This window comes from Haliotis rubra, unplaced genomic scaffold (genome assembly GCF_003918875.1).
Source record: "Haliotis rubra isolate DU_JTF1 unplaced genomic scaffold, ASM391887v1 Scf27, whole genome shotgun sequence".
Lineage (NCBI taxonomy): Eukaryota > Metazoa > Mollusca > Gastropoda > Lepetellida > Haliotidae > Haliotis > Haliotis rubra.
In genome coordinates, this window is record NW_025766780.1 from 1,651,871 (window position 1) to 1,672,354 (window position 20,484).

A 20,484-nucleotide genomic window follows, 5' to 3' on the forward strand; every position below is an offset into this window, starting at 1 on the left:
CAATATCATGTCGGGGGACACCAGAACAACAGACAGTGAGTAGGGTTTTACACCGCTTTTAGCAATATTCCAGCAATATCATGTCGGGGGACACCAGAACAACAGACAGTGAGTAGGGTTTTACACGCTTTTAGCAATATTCCAGCAATATCACGGCCGGGGACACCAGAACAACAGACAGTGAGTATGGTTTTACACCGCTTTTAGCAATATTCCAGCAATATCACGGCAGGGGACACCAGAACAACAGACAGTGAGTATGGTTTTACACCGCTTTTAGCAATATTCCAGCAATATCACGGCAGGGGACACCAGAACAACAGACAGTGAGTAGGGTTTTACACCGCTTTTAGCAATATTCCAGCAATATCACAGCGGGGGACACCAGAACAACAGACAGTGAGTAGGGTTTTACACCGCTTTTAGCAATATTCCAGCAATATCATGGCGGGGACACCAGAACAACAGACAGTGAGTATGGTTTTTTACCGCTTTAGCAATATTCCAGCAATATCATGACGGGGACACCAGAACAACAGACAGTGAGTATGGTTTTACACCGCTTTTAGCAATATTCCAGCAATATCATGGTTGGGGACACCAGAACAACAGACAGTGAGTAGGGTTTTACATCGCTTTTAGCAATATTCCAGCAATATCATGCCGGGGACACCAGAACAACAGACAGTGAGTAGGGTTTTACACCGCTTTTAGCAATATTCCAGCAATATCATGACGGGGGACACCAGAACAACAGACAGTGAGTAGGGTTTTACACCGCTTTTAGCAATATTCCAGCAATATCATGGCAGGGGACACCAGAACAACAGACAGTGAGTATGGTTTTACACAGCTTTTAGCAATATTCCAGCAATATCACGGCAGGGGACACCAGAACAACAGACAGTGAGTATGGTTTTACACCGCTTTTAGCAATATTCCAGCAATATCACGGCAGGGGACACCAGAACAACAGACAGTGAGTAGGGTTTTACACCGCTTTTAGCAATATTCCAGCAATATCACGGCGTTGGGGACACCAGAACAACAGACAGTGAGTATGGTTTACACCGCTTTTAGCAATATTCCAGCAATATCATGTCGGGGACACCAGAACAACAGACAGTGAGTAGGGTTTTACACCGCTTTTAGCAATATTCCAGCAATATCACGACGGGGACACCAGAACAACAGACAGTGAGTATGGTTTACAACGCTTTTAGCAATATTCCAGCAATATCATGACGGGGACACCAGAACAACAGACAGTGGTATGGTTTTACACGCTTTTAGCAATATTCCAGCAATATCACGCGGCGGGGACACCAGAACAACAGACAGTGAGTAGGGTTTTACATCGCTTTTAGCAATATTCCAGCAATATCACACAGCCGGGGACACCAGAACAACAGACAGTGAGTAGGGTTTTACACCGCTTTTAGCAATATTCCAGCAATATCACGTGGGGACACCAGAACAACAGACAGTGAGTAGGGTTTTACACGCTTTTAGCAATATTCCAGCAATATCATGGGACGGGGACACCAGAACAACAGACAGTGAGTAGGGTTTTACACCGCTTTTAGCAATATTCCAGCAATATCATGGCGGGGACACCAGAACAACAGACAGTGAGTAGGGTTTTACACCGCTTTAGCAATATTCCAGCAATATCATGTCGGGGGACACCAGAACAACAGACAGTGAGTAGGGTTTTACACCGCTTTTAGCAATATTCCAGCAATATCACGGCGGGGGACACCAGAACAACAGACAGTGAGTAGGGTTTTACACCACTTTTAGCAATATTCCAGCAATATCACAGCGGGGACACCAGAACAACAGACAGTGAGTAGGGTTTTACACCGCTTTTAGCAATATTCCAGCAATATCACGGCAGGGGACACCAGAACAACAGACAGTGAGTAGGGTTTTACACCGCTTTTAGCAATATTCCAGCAATATCATGGCGGGGGACACCAGAACAACAGACAGTGAGTATGGTTTTACACCGCTTTTAGCAATATTCCAGCAATATCACGGCCGGGGACACCAGAACAACAGACAGTGAGTAGGGTTTTACACCGCTTTTAGCAATATTCCAGCAATATCATGACGGGGGACACCAGAACAACAGACAGTGAGTAGGGTTTTACACCGCTTTTAGCAATATTCCAGCAATATCATGGCGGGGGACACCAGAACAACAGACAGTGAGTAGGGTTTTACACCGCTTTTAGCAATATTCCAGCAATATCACGGCGGGGGACACCAGAACAACAGACAGTGAGTATGGTTTTACACTACTTTTAGCAATATTCCAGCAATATCACGGCAGGGGACACCAGAACAACAGACAGGTATGGTTTTACACAGCTTTTAGCAATATTCCAGCAATATCACGGCAGGGGACACCAGAACAACAGACAGTGAGTAGGGTTTTACACCGCTTTTAGCAATATTCCAGCAATATCATGTCGGGGACACCAGAACAACAGACAGTGAGTAGGGTTTTACACCGCTTTTAGCAATATTCCAGCAATATCACAGCGGGGACACCAGAACAACAGACAGTGAGTAGGGTTTTACACCGCTTTCAGCAATATTCCAGCAATATCACGGCGGGGGACACCAGAACAACAGACAGTGAGTATGGTTTTACACCGCTTTAGCAATATTCCAGCAATATCAATGGGGACACCAGAACAACAGACAGTGAGTAGGGTTTTACACCGCTTTCAGCAATATTCCAGCAATATCACGGGCGGGGACACCAGAACAACAGACAGTGAGTAGGGTTTTACATCGCTTTCAGCAATATTCCAGCAATATCACGGGCGGGGACACCAGAACAACAGACAGTGAGTATGGTTTTACACCGCTTTCAGCAATATTCCAGCAATATCACGCACGGGGACACCAGAACAACAGACAGTGAGTAGGGTTTTACACCGGTTTTAGCAATATTCCAGCAATATCATGGCGGGGGACACCTGAAATGATTTCACATAAAGACATGGTATAATGCCTAATGAGGGACACATAAAACCACATATAACTCTCATGATCATGCTACAACAAAAATATTTTGCCATGTTTAATCAGCCATTGTACAAGAAATAAAACAAAATCCTAGTAACTATAATCAAGGGTGAGACATCCATCCCTAGTAACTACAGTCAAGGGTGAGACATCCATCCCTATAGTACTGTCGAAATAGACAAAAAACTGTTTTAGGCCCTTACTCTGTATCCCTAAAATTTACACAACTGCAAATAGCATATGTCGAAATAACCCACTTCGGCCTAACTTGGCATTCAGTGGGATGCGTAATAGGATATCTAGAAAAGCATGTGTCTTTGTAAAATCGGGCAAAGCTTACAAAAATACGAATAACTGCTGAAAACAATAGATCAGACTATAGATGGCAATTAGAAGGTCGCTCAGCCAGGTATGACGACGGACCATCGACTCACCTGGCATGAAATGCATGTGCTGCCTACAGGCGACCAAGGGTCATCCCAAAGATATTTTGTGCTTTTCATGTGTGTTGACTATGCCTCATCTATTGATTAACAGCTTAAGTGTCTTTCTTTCATAAAGTTTATGTTGAGATATGTAAAAGAGTTTGATACCTGATAACCATAGAAGCGCGCATCGTATTAAATGTCTCAAAATATATAGGTGGCATGACCACCTGATCGCGTAGAATCGACAGGACTGGATATTATTTGTAAATTGTTATGACATGCCGTGTACTTCCCCAGTATAATTGCCCTAAAGGATTATCATTATCTTAGCTGATATCTCTATCCCCAAGCCCGACCCCAATTATCGTCTCGACACCCGTCCAGGTTTTGCTTTTGAGACGAACCCTCCTATCTGTTTCTCTTTATAGTGACAGTGAGACTCCATGGTAGCTACATCTTTAATAGTTTAGCATGAAAGTTATTATTTTTTTACGCCAGCTGTCGTTTATAATGAAGCTATGTCTAATTTCAAATTGGTCACTTAAAAAGTGTCCTTTATAATACAATATCGTCACACACTAATTTGCATACAGCCATGGTCTGTTCCAAATAATTCGTTTTGGACTTAGAAAAAAATCGCATTGCTCATTTCTGCACTAATCTCTCATCGGTAAAGTCCTTTTTCTACATTTCTTGTGTCCCTACCATTGAGACTGTAGTTAGGCCGAACTTAGTTTAAGAGATATTTCACACTTGCACATATCAACTACATAAATTGTAGAGATAAATGAGAAAATACAGTTTTTTTCTATTTCCGACAAGACTTTAGTAACTACAGTCAAGGGTGAGACATCCATCCCTAGTATCTATAATCAAGGGTGAGATATCCATCCCTAGTATCTATAATCAAGGGTGAGACATCCATCCCTAGTATCTATAATCAAGGGTGAGACATCCATCCCTAGTATCTATAATCAAGGGTGAGACATCCATCCCTAGTATCTATAATCAAGGGTGAGACATCCATCCCTAGTATCTATAATCAAGGGTGATCCATCCCTAGTATCTATAATCAAGGGTGAGACATCCATCCCTAGTAACTACAGTCAAGGGTGAGACATCCATCCCTAGTATCTATAATCAAGGGTGAGACATCCATCCCTAGTAACTACAGTCAAGGGTGAGACATCCATCCCTAGTATCTATAATCAAGGGTGAGACATCCATCCCTAGTATCTATAATCAAGGGTGAGACATCCATCCCTAGTAACTACAGTCAAGGGTGAGACATCCATCCCTAGTATCTATAATCAAGGGTGAGACATCCATCCCTAGTAACTACAGTCAAGGGTGAGACATCCATCCCTAGTATCTATAATCAAGGGTGAGACATCCATCCCTAGTAACTACAGTCAAGGGTGAGACATCCATCCCTAGTATCCCTATAGTCAAGGGTGAGACATCCATCCCTAGTATCTATAATCAAGGGTGAGACATCCCCTAGTAACTACAGTCAAGGGTGAGACATCCATCCCTAGTATCTATAATCAAGGGTGAGACATCCATCCCTAGTAACTACAGTCAAGGGTGAGACATCCATCCCTAGTAACTACAGTCAAGGGTGAGACATCCATCCCTAGTAACTACAGTCAAGGGTGAGACATCCATCCCTAGTATCTATAATCAAGGGTGAGACATCCATCCCTAGTAACTACAGTCAAGGGTGAGACATCCATCCCTAGTAACTACAGTCAAGGGTGAGACATCCATCCCTAGTATCTATAATCAAGGGTGAGACATCCATCCCTAGTAACTACAGTCAAGGGTGAGACATCCTACGTGTTGTACACACCTTCTGTCAAGTGACTCAAGTCCTGACATCCATCCCTGCACAGTCAAGTGAGACATGGTCTCTCTGAAAATATATACAAAAACAATTGGCTAGAAAAAGTGCAACATATAACTGTTGAAACATATGATGGTGAAAAACAGCTACAGCTAATTTAATAAAAGACGACACAATAATAGACCCACAAGGTTCTATAGCTCATCTGCTTTAGAAGAAAATATTGTCTGCGACTTCCATGTTAATCTGATGACAAGGACTGTTTACCACAATAAGTGCACTGGGTTAAAAACATTAGTGCCATAGCACTGAAACTCATTCATCTCATGGCAAGGGTGTAAACTGAATTCTGGAGAAATCACTGAGAATGTCCACAAAGACACGGATACTACATTTTGTCTGTAAGTGTGTACATGTGTGTCCAACATTATATTCAATTCTTGTTGTGTCACACAGGATTTTCTGGTTTGTCCAGGACAATTCAAAACGTGATTAATAATATGTAAGTTTATTTACCTCCATATTATCATCATCAAAGGCTTGCAGCTCGTATCTTTTCTATAAAGGAAAACAAATAGTCTCATCATGACAAAGAATCAATGGCAATGAAGAACTTGCCGTGTTCCCCTTAGTTCCCATTGAGAGAAATTATTCCAGGTACTTCAATATGTCAGTCATTTTCATAACTGAAAAAAAACATACTGTAATGATAAGAGACTTGCACACAGTCTACATGTAAACTTAGCCAGGCGAGCCAGACCGGTCCCCTACCCGGATGTGCCTGCCTTGCACGTGCTTCTCGCGAACCGTGTCACCTTGTACACATCGCATTCAGTGTCTCAATTAAACTTGTGCTGTTCAGTCGTCTATTGTTGGTCCTCGTCCTAGCATCACATTGTTACACATACCTGACCAATATCTGCTGAATTCAATTTAAGTGATCTTTCAGATTTTGCAACATATCACGTTCTTAGTATTCTTAGTATTAAATGCACTATGTTTATTTGCAGATAATTAGCCAGATAATTACAGGCAGCATTGTGAATACTACTATCACATAATGATACTTGACTAAATATCAATGATAATTAAGAAGTCAGTTTTATAAATCAACTTTAATTACGTTGATACTTCAACAGAAGTATGTATCATTTGTCACCATGGTGATACAAGGCTTGAACATGCCTGACTATCAGTACTATCAGTGGAGGAGAGAGGTTACACAGACGTCACACAGTAATCATCTGATTCTGTTCTATTTTCTAAAAATATTTCCATTTTCCAAAGGTTAATCACACCCTTACAACTAGTTGAGAATAATTCTCCCAAATTTATCCTCATAACATTTCTAGGTTTGTGTCAGACTTCCCGTGAGTGTTAAACATCTATGATCTGCATTACTTTCCTCCACAGATTCCTACTGTTCAGATCAGAGTTAAACCCCCTCACTCCCCCCATGGCACCTAGTTACCGTGTCCACAGCAAAGTGGTCAACTCCATCCAGTGTGATGTGTTGTGGAAGAGTCAACAGAGACATCTGAAAGCAACAAAATCTTTCTGCCATTTCCATGTATAAACAATTCTTTATACACTATTAATATTAAGTCATTATTATAGACTTACAGACTTCATCTGAGGTCTTACCTGCTATTTTGGAACCCCAATAAAAGGAAGGTCAACTTCGAACATTTCTAACCCTATGAAGATCCGGGTTAGAAATACTTAAATTGATCATGTATATTGAAGGAGACAACTGACATGATTGGGTGATCAACACTGTATCCCAACTGTCAAGACCAATGCTCATGATGTCACTCACGGGACTATCTCTCACTCAATTAGTTTACAGACCACTATTTGGTTGGAATACTGCGGAGTGGCATGTTCAGCAACAAAACAAACAAACAATAACATCATAACAAGATCAGTTTTGATACATGCATCAATGTCCATTGTTTGAGACTATATAAAATTGCCTTCAAATAATGTAAATCTAACAAAGTAAGGTTTAGAAAATTTCAAAATAGCAAAATGCAGAAGTTAAGCTGATGACCAATGCATGTGAAAAGTGTTTTTGAAGAATGTGAGAAGGTTCAAGTAATGGTAGAGATTCTCTCATTTGAGTCCAAATAGTTTTGGTGTGGGGAGGACAATTTGTGCAAAACAATTGCTAAAAAATATATAGGAATGCTTGTACTTTCTATTTAGTTAACCATAAGGCAAATTTCAATTACAATTTCAATCAAGTGTTCACAAAACCAATTTAAAAAGAAGAGAAATAAATGCATTATGTAATTTTTTTTCAATATTATGAATTTTCTGAATAAAATTGATATTTTATACTTATCCTGACTCATGTATTTTTGCTTGTCTCCTTCCTCTTGCGAACGTTAGTGGAACACTTGTATCTCCTTTTTGAAGCTCCCTTCAATAAAACAGATGTAAAATCACTACTCCCCACGAGTTATCTCCCTCGCCGTTTTGGCGGGAAAACGGCGCCACCCGTCTTCCCACGCTTCACTCTCTCCGAATTACTAGCCCGACACTTTAATTTACAGGGAAATCCAAAGTGTCTAGCGGGGAGGTTGGGAGGGCTTACCTCATGAGTCAGGATAAGTATAAAATATCAATTTTATTCAGAAAATTACATATTTTTCCTTATCCTGACTCATGTATTTTTGCTTGTAGAATCCGTCGGATTTGGTGGTGGGTCAAGCCACTTCTGGATTCCATGTAGTGATTTACATCTTGTATACCCCCCTATGGGAACTTCCTGGTAGCACTTCTATTTTACTGCTAGGCTCTGCTGCTGCTGTAACCCTTTACTTCCAGCTTTCTCTGATGGGGGGACCACAATTGTTAACTTTTGGTCCTTGCTTCTGTTAACATTTTATGTGGATTTTGCAACTCCATCTCTTGATGCGAGCATCAAGTGGAGAAGTGACCCTTTCCTGTACGAGTATCCTTACAAGTACTGGGTCATATCACTTATGCTAGTCTGTCCTAGACGTGCATATAGACTCTAAAGCTGAACTCTCCTGAGTGTAGGCTTTTGCAAGTCATGTGATAAAGGGCGAGACTCCGTCTCAGCGCCTTTGAGGGACTGTCAATTGTTGTGCTACAACAAGTGGGCCGAAATGGTGAATGCCGGAGACGTCCTCGGTGGCGATGTCCCTCAGGTAATGGTTGGCAAACACCATGTCCGATTTCCAGAAGCAGCCCTCCATTATCGTCCTGATAGAGCAATTCCCATGTAGAGCGAGTGTTGACGCCAGAGCTCTAACTTCGTGTGGGTTGGAGGCTCTTGGAGGATCAAGTCCTGCTGCTTTGTAGGCCAGTAGTATGACAGTTCTGATCCAGATTGATATCGTAGTGCGGGAGACCTCCGTCTGTGTCGCTGTTGATATCGGGACGAAAAAACGCTTGAATTTCCGTCTCCTGGTCCTGGATCTTTGTAGGTAGACTTTCAATGCTCTCACTGGGCACAAGGATAGGTCCTGCGTATCCTGTGGTCCAAGGACTGATGATAGTGCTGGGATGTGGAACTGTCTGTCTGGATGACCTGGCAGTTGATTCTTTGCTATGAAGTCCCATCTCAGTCCTATATGCACGATGTTTTGATTTTCATCAAATCGTGTTCTCTCAAAGTCCAGAGCATGTATTTCCGACATCCTTGCTGCTGTTGCTAAGGCGATCAGGAACAGCGTCTTCTGCGTCAAGAACTCAAAAGATGTCCTATCTAATGGTTCGTAGACGTCACTGGTGAGATGTCGTAGAACTATGTTGAGGTCCCACGCCGGAGCTTTAAATCTCTGTTGTTGGTCCTCCAGTTTAAAAGAGCGTAGTAAGGCCAGTAACTCTGGTACTTTCGTCAGTTTGCACTCGTCCTCATGGTGATAACTGAGCTCAATGCCGCTAGGTATGTTGAGAGTGTTGACCCTTTTAACCGCTTCGTTTGTCTTAGGTGACAAAGGTAGTCCGCCACTTGAGGGTGTGTCGCTTTTATGGCTGTGAAGCCGGTCCTCAAAGCGTATGTCTCGAAGCTTCGCCACTTGTCGTCGTACAAGTTACGTGTAGACTTGCGTAGAGCTAGTGTGACTGCTTTCGCTGCCCTGGCGGAATATCCTCTCTTGTTCAAGCACACCTTGATACAGTCCACACGTGTAGCCGGAACACCTCTGGGTTGCCGTGCGCCTGCTTTGTGTGAGGATGTACTAGTAGATTCGTCCACTCTGGTAGTTGCAGTTGAGGCGGTCCTAGTTCTTGTATGAGAATGGGGAACCATATTCTCGCTGGCCAGTAAGGCGCGACCAAAATCAGTTGTAGGTCCTTCGTCTGACTGATTTTCTGCAACACCCTCGGTATTAGAGCTGGTGGTGGAAACGCGTAAGCGTTTAGTCCTTCCCAGGAGATGCTTAGAGCGTCCGTTGCCCATGCTCGTGGATCTGGTATTGGTGAGACGAATGTTATGAGTTGATTGTTGAATATTAGTGGTGCTCCCATCTCTTGTATGATCTGCTTGAAGATCTCTGGATGTAGCATCCATTCTGTTGGGGATGGCTGCGTTGGACGGGATAGTGCGTCTGCTATCACATTCTTGGCTCCTGGAATGTGGCATGCTCTTATGTGGATGTTCAGGTTGTCTGTTATGCTGAACAGTTGAAAGCAGAGGTCCAGAAGGTTCGCCGACCTTGTTGATCCTTCTGTTTATGTAGAACGCCACTGTGGAGTTGTCTGTATGTACCGTCAGATGAGCATTCTTCAAATGCTGGTCCAGTGGAGTATGGCGTTTATCACTGCTTTCATTTCCAGCATGTTGATGTGCAGATCTTTCTCTTCTATGGTCCATATCCCAGCTGACACTTCGTTGTCGAGGTGTGCTCCCCAACCTTGGAGAGATGCGTCCACATAGAGATGCGTCTTGCACTCCGGCTCTGCTAAATAGGTGCTTCTGCGACCATTCGATCTCTGGGTCCACCATATTAGATATGGTTTTAGTCTGTCCGGAAGTCCGAAGGGGTCCGGATCGTCCATATGTACATTCACGAAGACCTGTAGTGGGCGTAGTTGTAGACTCCCTCTGTGTGTCATGTCCTGTGCTGATGTGAGAAGACCCAACAGACTCTGCCACTTCGTAGTAATAACGGAGAGAGTAGTGCTTGAGATACAATGGCTTGTAACTAGATCGTGAAACCCTTACCGGGTCCGTAAGGGAAATGAAGCGATGTCCGACTCTGTGACTGCCATCGTTGTGATGTCTATATAAAGTAGTCTGGCTGCCGTCACCCAAAAGTCCGTCCAACGTATGTTGCTGCAATTCGTCTGATGAATCGTCTTCAATGCTGACAGGGAAGGTCTCTAACCCCGTGAAGGCAGCCAAATCACGCAGGTCCCATCTAACTGGACTGTAATTGAGGCCTTCCTCTCTCTCGTTGACAGGTTGTTGTCACTTGTAACCCATTTCCTGACATGTGAACTACGTCCGACCTCTGCGCAGGGCGTTGTCTCTCATGGTCCAATCAAAATAAAGCATTTTGATTCCTTTGGCTTCCCGCGATGTGACGTCACCGGTGTAGCAGGAAAAAGGTCCTTGTAGAATCTAGTGCCGCCGTTGATATCTTATCAACACTCGGTCTTGTCCGTAGCCTTCCGGAGTTACACGAGTGACCACGTGTATCGAGGGTTGAATGGTAAACGTGCGAAATATTTCTCCGCGTAATACCGATGTAGGTAGGCTGTTTTCCTGGCTGCTGTGACTGTTACTTCAGTCCTGAAGATAATGCAGACGTCCTTTTATACAGATGATCAGCTGAAGTCTTCACGGCCTCAGTGCTGCTATTTGTAGACTGCATACATCGATCTCAATGAAGCGTCGTAATTGTAGAGTTGATGATGAACTTTGTTGTAAATTCTACCCAGGGAGTCGTCGATGATTTTGTAGTTTCCTAGCCTTAGCAAGGCTGCTACTGAACTACGCCACTGTGAATATCTGCAGATCTGTACGGAAGTGAAGATCTCTATATGGCCATGAGCCGTTATTTTCTTCTGATGTAGATATATCTATCAATGTGAATCCCGTCCTGGATTCAGTCTGAAGGTTTGCGCCGGAGATGAATTCGGACAAGAGTACCCCTCTTGAACTTCAATACATGTCCCTCAGTCTTTGCGCCGGTGAAGATCTTTCCCTTCTAGGGTGACGCTAGGTCCAGTCCAAAATGATGATACCGCCATCGTGTCCACTGGTATATGATGGTTGAATATCCTTGGAGATCTGCCTAGTGATCTGCGTGGCGGTCTGCGTGGTGCGTCTGTATGGCGATCTGCGTGTAGGTGAGCGTCTTCTAGTCCGGGATTGCCTTCCTGGCAATGTATTCCAAAGTGGTGAATCCCGTGATGATCTGTGAGGTGTTGTTGATGCCCTTGAAGATAACTCAGATGACCTTCGCGCAGGTGAGAAATTTTGTTGAGGTTCTGAGTCCCGAGACGTCTCTCTAGTCCTTCTAGGTGGTGTAGGTAGCCTGCGTGAAGGTCCTTTATTAGGCTCATCATCTGCTGACGGTCTCTGAAGATTGCGCCGTCCTGCGCGCAGGTTGCTGACGTCATGTAGCGTAGGTCTGCTTTATGACGTCTAATTAGGTCTGGGGAACGTCTATTTCTCCTGCGTGAAGGCTCGTCCGTGAAGACCTGCGCGCAGGTGAGAGGTTCTGTTGAGCGTCTGAGTCCTGAGACGTCTCTGCGTTGTAGATGGCCTGCGCGAATGCTCTTCATTAGTCTCATCATCAGATGACGATGTATCTCGGTCGGATGAATGTCTCTTCCTTCGCGCAGGATCGTTGACGTCCTGTATAGTAGGTACGTGAGTGCTGCATTCTCTTCCTTAGAGGGTGACGTCTGTATCAGGTCCACTGTTATGAGATCGTTGATCGTCCTTCGCTGGGGATCTGTGTGACGATCTGCGTGGTGATCTGCATGGAGATCTGCGTGGAGATGAACCTGTTGCGCTGCGTCTATAGGGCGATCTGCGCGGCAACCTGCGTGGAGGTGAGCGTCTCTAGGTTCATGAATGCCTCACTGGAGAGTCCCGTTGACGTCCTCTGGCCCTAGGCTTCTTCCTCTGTGAGGTGGGTAGCCTTCGTGAAGGTTCTTCATGTGCCTCATCCTCTGAAGACGAGCGTGCCGTCCTGCGCGCAGGTTGTTGACATCATGTAGCGTAGATCTGCTCTTGATCCTGGAGCTAGCTTCGCTGGAGGGCCTCTCCGATGTATCGTCAGTGTTGGGTCCTTCGTGCAGGTCCAGGTCGTCTCTGCGGGTGATGACTTGAGCATGAGAGCCCTGTGGCTGTCCATCATGTGATGCTCTTCCTGCGGGAAGCGCTTCTCCATCATCTCCATTATCTGCTGAGAGAACTGCTGCATGAAGGCCCCGGGTTGAACGTCTGCGATGATTGTAGAGCTGCCCTCTCTGCGCTGGTAGCGATATGGTCCAGGGATCGCTCATCTGCCGCCAGTGTAGATGGTAACTCGGACTGCGTGCTGTATCTCTGGGATGATCAGCAGCGGCTCATCATGAAGTCATCTCTCCTCCATCAGGACGATGTCGGCCGAAAGGTCCTTGTAGTCTGCGCAGAAGTCCCCGTTGAGCTGCTAGACGTTTTAGGGGTGTGAGGCTTCATTCTGCGTAGAGGATGGCTTCTTCTTCGTCTGCGTTGAGGGGTTGTCCGATGTAGAAGCCCTCTACTTCGAAGTAATGGCGGACAACATCCCACGCCCATCCTCCGAGGACACCTCCGGCAGGTCACTGGATGGAAGTAAGTCGTCTGACAGCAGTAGACAGCTCGTGAGGGACTCAGCCGGTTTATCCATGACTTGTAAAAGTTGCCTGGATTGTCGCTAGTACGCCTAAGTACAGAGAAAAAAATATTTATGAAATTGAATTTCTGTTAAATGCTGATAAAGACTACAGCGAGAGCTGGAAGTACATGTTGTTGTGCAGCTAGGGCACAATAAATGTGGGTCTGCAGCAGGGAACCTAAACCTACAACGAAAACAGGTTTTCATGAAATGTAAACAACTGAACAATCACGTACAAAACCATGAATAAACAGTCAAAATACGAATACATTTCAAACCATATCGTTGAAGGATACTCCCTAAACCCCTATAAAGGTAATTTATAGGGTAATAACTAAATAATCAAAGGATATAGTGCCGTATTGGAGACACAGGTGCTCTCCCAACCGTCAACTAGGGTGAAGAAGGAGAGAGTGAAGCGTGGGAAGACGGGTGGCGCCGTTTTCCCGCCAAGACGGCGAGGGAGATAACTCGTGGGGAGTAGTGATTGTACATCTGTTTTATTGAAGGGAGCTTCAAAAAGGAGATACAAGTGTTCCACTAACGTTTCGCAAGAGGAAGGAGACAAGCAAAATACATGAGTCAGGATAAGGAAAAAAGTCGATATATTGTCTCAATATCAAGGCTAATAAACACATCCGGAATCACAAAAGCCTCAACACTTCAGTTTGAGATTTATAGCACTCATGTTTTGCCACTCCTCTTACACCAGTGAGCTGATCAACTGTTTACACAGATACTGAATCACCCAACAACTCACTAATGTGGGTGTGCACGTGTGTTTGTGCATGTGCATGTGTGTTTAGGTGTGCATGTGTGCGAGTGTAAGTGTGTTATTTAAAGCATCACTCAACAATCTTCCAGTAACATGACACCAACCGTAACGTAGTAAATAACCGAGTTAGTGAGTGAGTGAGTTTAGTTATACGCCAGAAATGGGCTTCACATAGTGTAAAACCTTGTCCGTGCAATATCAAGGCCATTTGAAGACCACCTGATAGTTTGAGCCAGATAAAACATCAGTTGACTGCAAAAGGTGCAATCTATGCTTGAATATCCAGAAGGTGAGATTATTTTGATACATGAAATCGTGTGATGTATAGAACTATACAGAAGCTTTTAAGAATATATTTGGTTTCAAACAGTTCTCTGAGTGAGTTATTAATATTACATAAGAATACTATACGTTCTACAGCTACTTGCACAATCAGCCTGCTGTGCATTCAAACCCTACTGGACCGCCCCCATATACCTGGAATATTGCTGAGTGCGGCGTAAAACTCAACTCACTCACTCACTCAAACCCTACAGTTTTAGACAGTAATTAGAACCCAAACTTACATGCAAATAAAGAAATATGTTTTTAATGTTTACTGATGCAAGAATACTGTGTACATTTCTAAACTTTTTGAAAGAGCTGTTACCTGTGTGTGTATCAGCAAGTTCCATGTGATGCCTGACTACTACATCAAGACATGGAGTCAGTAGCAGCATGTTACCATATACCAACAAACCATCATTTACCTGCCTTCAGCTATCTGCTCCAGACAGATGTGAACACTAAGTGTTTTAAAAAGTAGTCAGCCTCACCTAGAAAATTATACACAATGCAGCTGTTTTTGTTTTATTTTTCTACATTTTATCTGTCAACCTCAAGCAAACTGGTTTTGCTATGTTCCAGCCTCACCGATCCCCATTTTGTTTGACTCTTTATCTTGGTACCCCCGAAAAAACACAAAATCTGCAATAAATGCATCACAAACTTCAGGAAACAAAATATGCAAGAAACATTTTGTGTGTTTGAGATAGGCAGAAGTCCTGCTAGAATCAAACTTAGATATTAAAGTGCATAAAAAAGCAATTTGAAACTACAATCACTTGCAAAGTGACTACCCCCTTCATGTTTACTGAAAGAGCTTGCTTTTAAGACACTACCCATCCCCTTTCAGATGACGTAATCATAAGGACATAACTTATTCTATTGTTTTCACTTATTCATACATGATGCCAAGGGTTCAAACTAAATACTGAATGGTCACACAAGTGTCAGCTCTCAGTATACTGTAAACAGTGCCAGCTTGAATATCTGGACACAATGATTTTGAAAGATGAAAATGGGGGTGTCCTTAAAAAACAAAAACAGCCCCTGTCTAAATATAAATCAAGCAATCCAAATCTTTGAATGTTGATTATCACGGGAAGTCATCCAATACTATACTGAACATATTTTATATGATATTATAAATATCATATATATCATACCATTATCCAAGAGGTACCATTTTTCATTTTCTGCAATTTTTAAAGAAATATTATACCCCAATGTGTTGTGATGCCTAATATCTTGTTCACCACATTACCCACATATGTGAAATTTTGGATATGGCTTTCCTAATGATTACTTCAAAATAAAATGGAAGTTTTTCAAGCATTGGACATCGAGAATATAATAAGGATGACTACTTTTTCAACGCCCCCTCGTATATGGTCTATTATTAATTCAAGTTGCAGTCGGTTTACAAGTGTCTTCTTGTCATGAATATTTCTGGCACTGCAAAGGGAGGTAAATCTTCTTGAACTTATTAGCCTCGCTACTGTAATGAAAAACATCTCCAATTTTCACATCCTAATTAAGCACCACATGGATGGGCCAAGAAGGCAAACCCATTGTTAATTTCAACCAGAAGCAGCCTCATCTCTAATGAATTTTTAACATAATCCAAACTATTAATTTCTGAGTGATTTTTGTGTAAGAAAGTTTATAAGAAAAATATCTAGGTCTGAATGAGTGAGTGACCTAGTATGGTTTTACACCAGTTTTAGCAATATTCCAGCAACATCACTGCAGGGGACACCAGAAATGAGCTTCACACATTGTGCCCAAGTTCTGAATGAAGAAAAACTATACAATGTACTCATATTTTATGAGAATAATTTATGTAGGCTATTAGGATATTCTGTCTGGCTCTGTGAATTTCCGAGATCGGGGCAGGTGAAAATATACAGTGGATTAGGTGGTCATAGTGTGTGGTTTGGCTGATTGTAATTATTTTTCACTGGTGTTGATTGCTGCTCATGCTATTAACCTGTGGAATGCGCATCTATTGAACATGTTACATTTTCACAGAACGTAGAGGAATCATATCTTATGAACATTTTTGTTTTAACCCAAGTTAAGAAACAAGGAAACAGTTGATCTGGCCTAAGTTGATGTTATTACAAATTGATACATATATACCAAGGATTGTTTTGTTTAGTTGAGAAATCTTGAGTAAACTGAACTCTCACCTGACACTTTGTCTGATCCCACTAGGTGTCAGTTTATAGAAACAAGTCTACCTAGTATTACCTACCTTGACTAGTTTTCTTGTTTTCTTGGCTTCTCTCTCCGGCTTCGTCTCCTTTGACTTGAGTCTCTGTCTCCCAGGTTTTGGTGTGGAACTCTGATGAAACAGCAAAGGTAAAAATTATGAGCATTTACCAGACATAATATATTTCAAGTAGTAGCAACTCAAGTGTGTCCTTCAGTCAGCCCTCGTCATCAACACCTCATCAAAGTCAAGCTAAACTTGCCCCTCGAACACTGACAGCTCAAATTGGAATGTTCACAGGAATACTTCAATGCAGTATGTTGAAGTACACCTATTCCTCCTAGTTATGTCACAGCCACCTCCCTCCTTCTCTGATTACCAAACACCAGGATGTGTACCTGATGAAGACAGACTAGAGTGTTAAATACTACAGTGTAGTGGGACACACCCATAACTTACATGGAACATCAGTTAGTGTGTTTGCTGTATCCTTGGGAGGGGGGAGATTACATGTGGGTGGGAGGAGGTTTGTGAGGGAGGAGGAACTGGATGGCACTTACAATGATTTGCTTCATTTCAAGTAAACCATTACAGACATGGAGCACGGTGCTTGGTAGGTACTTTCAACACTGAGAAGCTATTCTGCAGAACATGAATGTAAACATGTGGTGTGTGTGCTCTAAAGCCATTCTCTTTGTTTACATCTGCTATCTTCATTCAGGTCTTATGTGAAGATACTGATAAAAGAATTGAAATTGTGAGAAACATTGTCTTAGTAGAGAAAGCTATTTATTTAACTTTTTTAAGCTCTTGTGGTATTTCTGTTTGACGCAATAAGTTTCCTTTTTTGCACAATGGAAATAAATCAATTCTAGGTTTGGCTCGATTAGTATGAAATGTACAATAAGAAAACAGGGAAAAAACTTCTCTTTCAGAATGATCACATATATTTTTATGAAAATAAATACACAACGACAGAAAAACTCCAGAAATTTATCATCAGCATCACACATTATAGGTGATACAGATCTGATTAATCAAATTATAATCTATTAATCAATCATTTTTTCCAAAGATCAATAATATAAATTATGTCCATAATCAGAACCACAACATGTATTCTAGAAAATACAACAGGCTACAAGCAATGATTGATCAGTTTGGTAGTCAGGCTTCAGTCTGATGAATGATAATGACACTTTTTCAGTGATTTCAAACACAAAATGTAGAAAGTTACCTCACTTTATTCTACACTTCTATCAAGAAAGTGATGACAACACAGTCACACAGTCAAGCACCAGTACAGTGTACACAGTATTCGAGAGTGTGTCGCAAGTGATTATATTTTAGGGCTGAGAACATTGTTAGAAATGTAAAGTTAACACTAATATAAATACTTCAAATAAGCCACTTTCATGATTTAAAATTATTTTTTTTTTACAAAATATTCACAATAATAGAATAAACCAGATTGTGTTCAGTCAATAAGAATCATTCTACAAAGCAATCAGAATGCACAATACAGGCATCCCATACCCATCCCAAACAAACAGTTTACTCTACAACTATATTGTACCATAATAACTTGTATAACATTACACCAGTCATCATATGTTTACATAACATTAACACCAAACTGAGCATGAAACGTGCAGAATGTACCTGTCCTCGAGCCTTGTCCTTAATGGCACCACACCTTGCCAACTTCGAGGCCACATTATTATCCATGAAGGCAGACACCCCCCTGCTTATCCTTGGGCCCTGGCCTGAAGATGCTGGCAGGCCAAAGGTTGCTAGACTAATGAGCAGGACCCATTCACAGAGTGCTACAGGTAATTCCCAGACCTATAGCAGGATAGCTGGACTCCTGAAGCTATGCCTCATTTAGACTACACCCTGTGACTACTGCATCTAAATCATACAGCACCATGGCCCCATCCTCACCAGCCTTCACACAAGTCATAGAGAAATGATCTTCCAGGAATGTGTTTATGTACACTTGAGGGTAATATTGTCCTGGTAGTAATTCTTTATCACAGATCTGTCGATGTTTGAGGCACAAAGTATTCAGTTTTAGTATGAATTAGTGGGAAGATTAAATCAGGAGATATTTTGATCTGTGTTGGGTGCCCTATGACCTCAGCTACTTGGGTAAAGTTTTTCTTTCACTGATATAAGGCAGAAGCGTTTATGCTTGAGTGATGTCATCACCCACAGGGTTGCTGCCCTAGCTATCAGCTGAGACTGGTGGTATCTTTATCTGTCTAAAACCTCACAGGCACATTGAATTGACACAGATACCGTCCCAGATACCATTTGGTTTCTGCTAATGCCAGAGTAGGTAGTAGAAGAACTGGGTTTTATTCCTCATAGTGTAGCTGTCAACACTAACGAGGGATGTGGGGTACTTGTGGCTTGATCCTGTGGTATTCAGATTCAGGAACCTCCAACTGTTACATTTTTAACATACTGGGTAAGCATAATGACAAGGACTTGCTGCATGACTACTGACCTCAGTTCTGATCACTGAACTGGGCAGCATGATAGTCTGACAGTCTGGCATGTGATAAATTGCCATGACAAGTGCAATTTCACCAAATTTATGAATGGTAGGTTAAAAAAAGAAATGACTGCAGTTAAAAAAGTATTAAAGACTTCGTTTCATAAATGTTTCATTGTTTAATGCCGAGCTCAGCAACATTCCAGCTATATGACAGTGGTCTGTAAATAATTGAGTGTGGACCAGACAATCTAGTGATTAACAACATGAGCACTGACCAACACAACTGGGATAGAATGACATGCATCAACCAAGTCAGGGAGCTTGAAGGCCTGATCCCATTAGTCGCCTCTTATGACAAACTGAAGACCAAACTGTATGATGTATTTCAATCCCAAAGTAAATGATTTCAAATATGACACAAGCTACAACTTCAGCATGTAAAATTCTAGGAATGAGCAGCAGATTGGAAAACAATCCCCCTCTAATTATCCATTAAGCCATTTCTCAGGTGCATGCAATATCAAAATCAAGCTGTACTTCATGACATATATTTTGTTCATGTAAATCCAAAAGAAATACTGTCTTGTCTCTCCAATATATACTAAACAGAAATTTGGAGCCTATTGTAGACATCACAACACATGTTGAAATGATTTTGCCTGTAAAATGTATTGTAGCAACAACAGAATTTAAGGCTGATGTATAAGTAATCAGGCAGCAATAGTATTCTGGTAAAATACTGTGATAGAAACAAGGAAGAAACTTTCTAAGAAAAAGTTTCACATAAAATAACAGGCTCTTTCTCAATGCCAAGGAAAACAAGCATAGAGGACCAGTACCATGCTGTTCAAGGTGTTATCACACCAGGCATAGTGATGCGTATGTCCACTATCTGCAACACAGATGCGGAGTCTGCTGTATAGAGAGGCATTGTTTTGTGGGAGGACTACCACACTGTCTTCTCTCAGATGGTTTAAATCTGCTGTAATGATGCACTGAGATATAATCAACAACAGGGACCAGCTGATGCCAAGAGGAGTTTTTGGGCAGGGAGAATTAAAAGTGAGGAAAAGTGCACCAACTGGTACTGTGTTTGTGAATCACATGTTCAGATTCAGTGAGAAGCTGAAGAATAGACAGGAGATGTAGTATAACCAAACAGTTAGACTGGCCACCAACAAGAGATCACCATTTAACCCAACCCCAATACAACTGGCCACCGACAAGAGATCACCATTAACCCAACTCCAATACAACTGGACACCAACAAGACAACTGGCCACCAACAAGACAACTGGCCACCAACAAGAGATCACCATTTAACCCTACCCCAATACAACTGGCCACCAACAAGAGATCACCATTAACCAATAAACGGCCACACCAACAGAGATTAACCCAACTCCAATACAACTGGACACCAACAAGACAACTGGCCACCATTTAACCCAACCCCATACAACTGGCCACCAACAAGAGATCACCATTTAACCCAACCCCAATA

At 42.3% G+C, this 20,484-nt stretch overlaps 1 protein-coding gene across 1 annotated transcript in view; it reads right to left on the reverse strand.

Moving 5' to 3' along the window:
• Nucleotides 1–12,887: 12,887 nt before the first annotated feature.
• LOC124280612 (paramyosin-like) overlaps nt 12,888–20,484 on the reverse strand; it is a 113,366-nt gene continuing 105,769 nt past the window's right edge. Inside the window, exons 26-27 of the mRNA XM_046716594.1 lie at nt 16,520–16,609; nt 12,888–12,956 (exon numbers count right to left, since the gene is read on the reverse strand). Coding sequence (XP_046572550.1) covers nt 12,888–12,956; nt 16,520–16,609 — 159 coding nt within the window. The remainder of the gene's footprint in view (nt 12,957–16,519; nt 16,610–20,484) is intronic.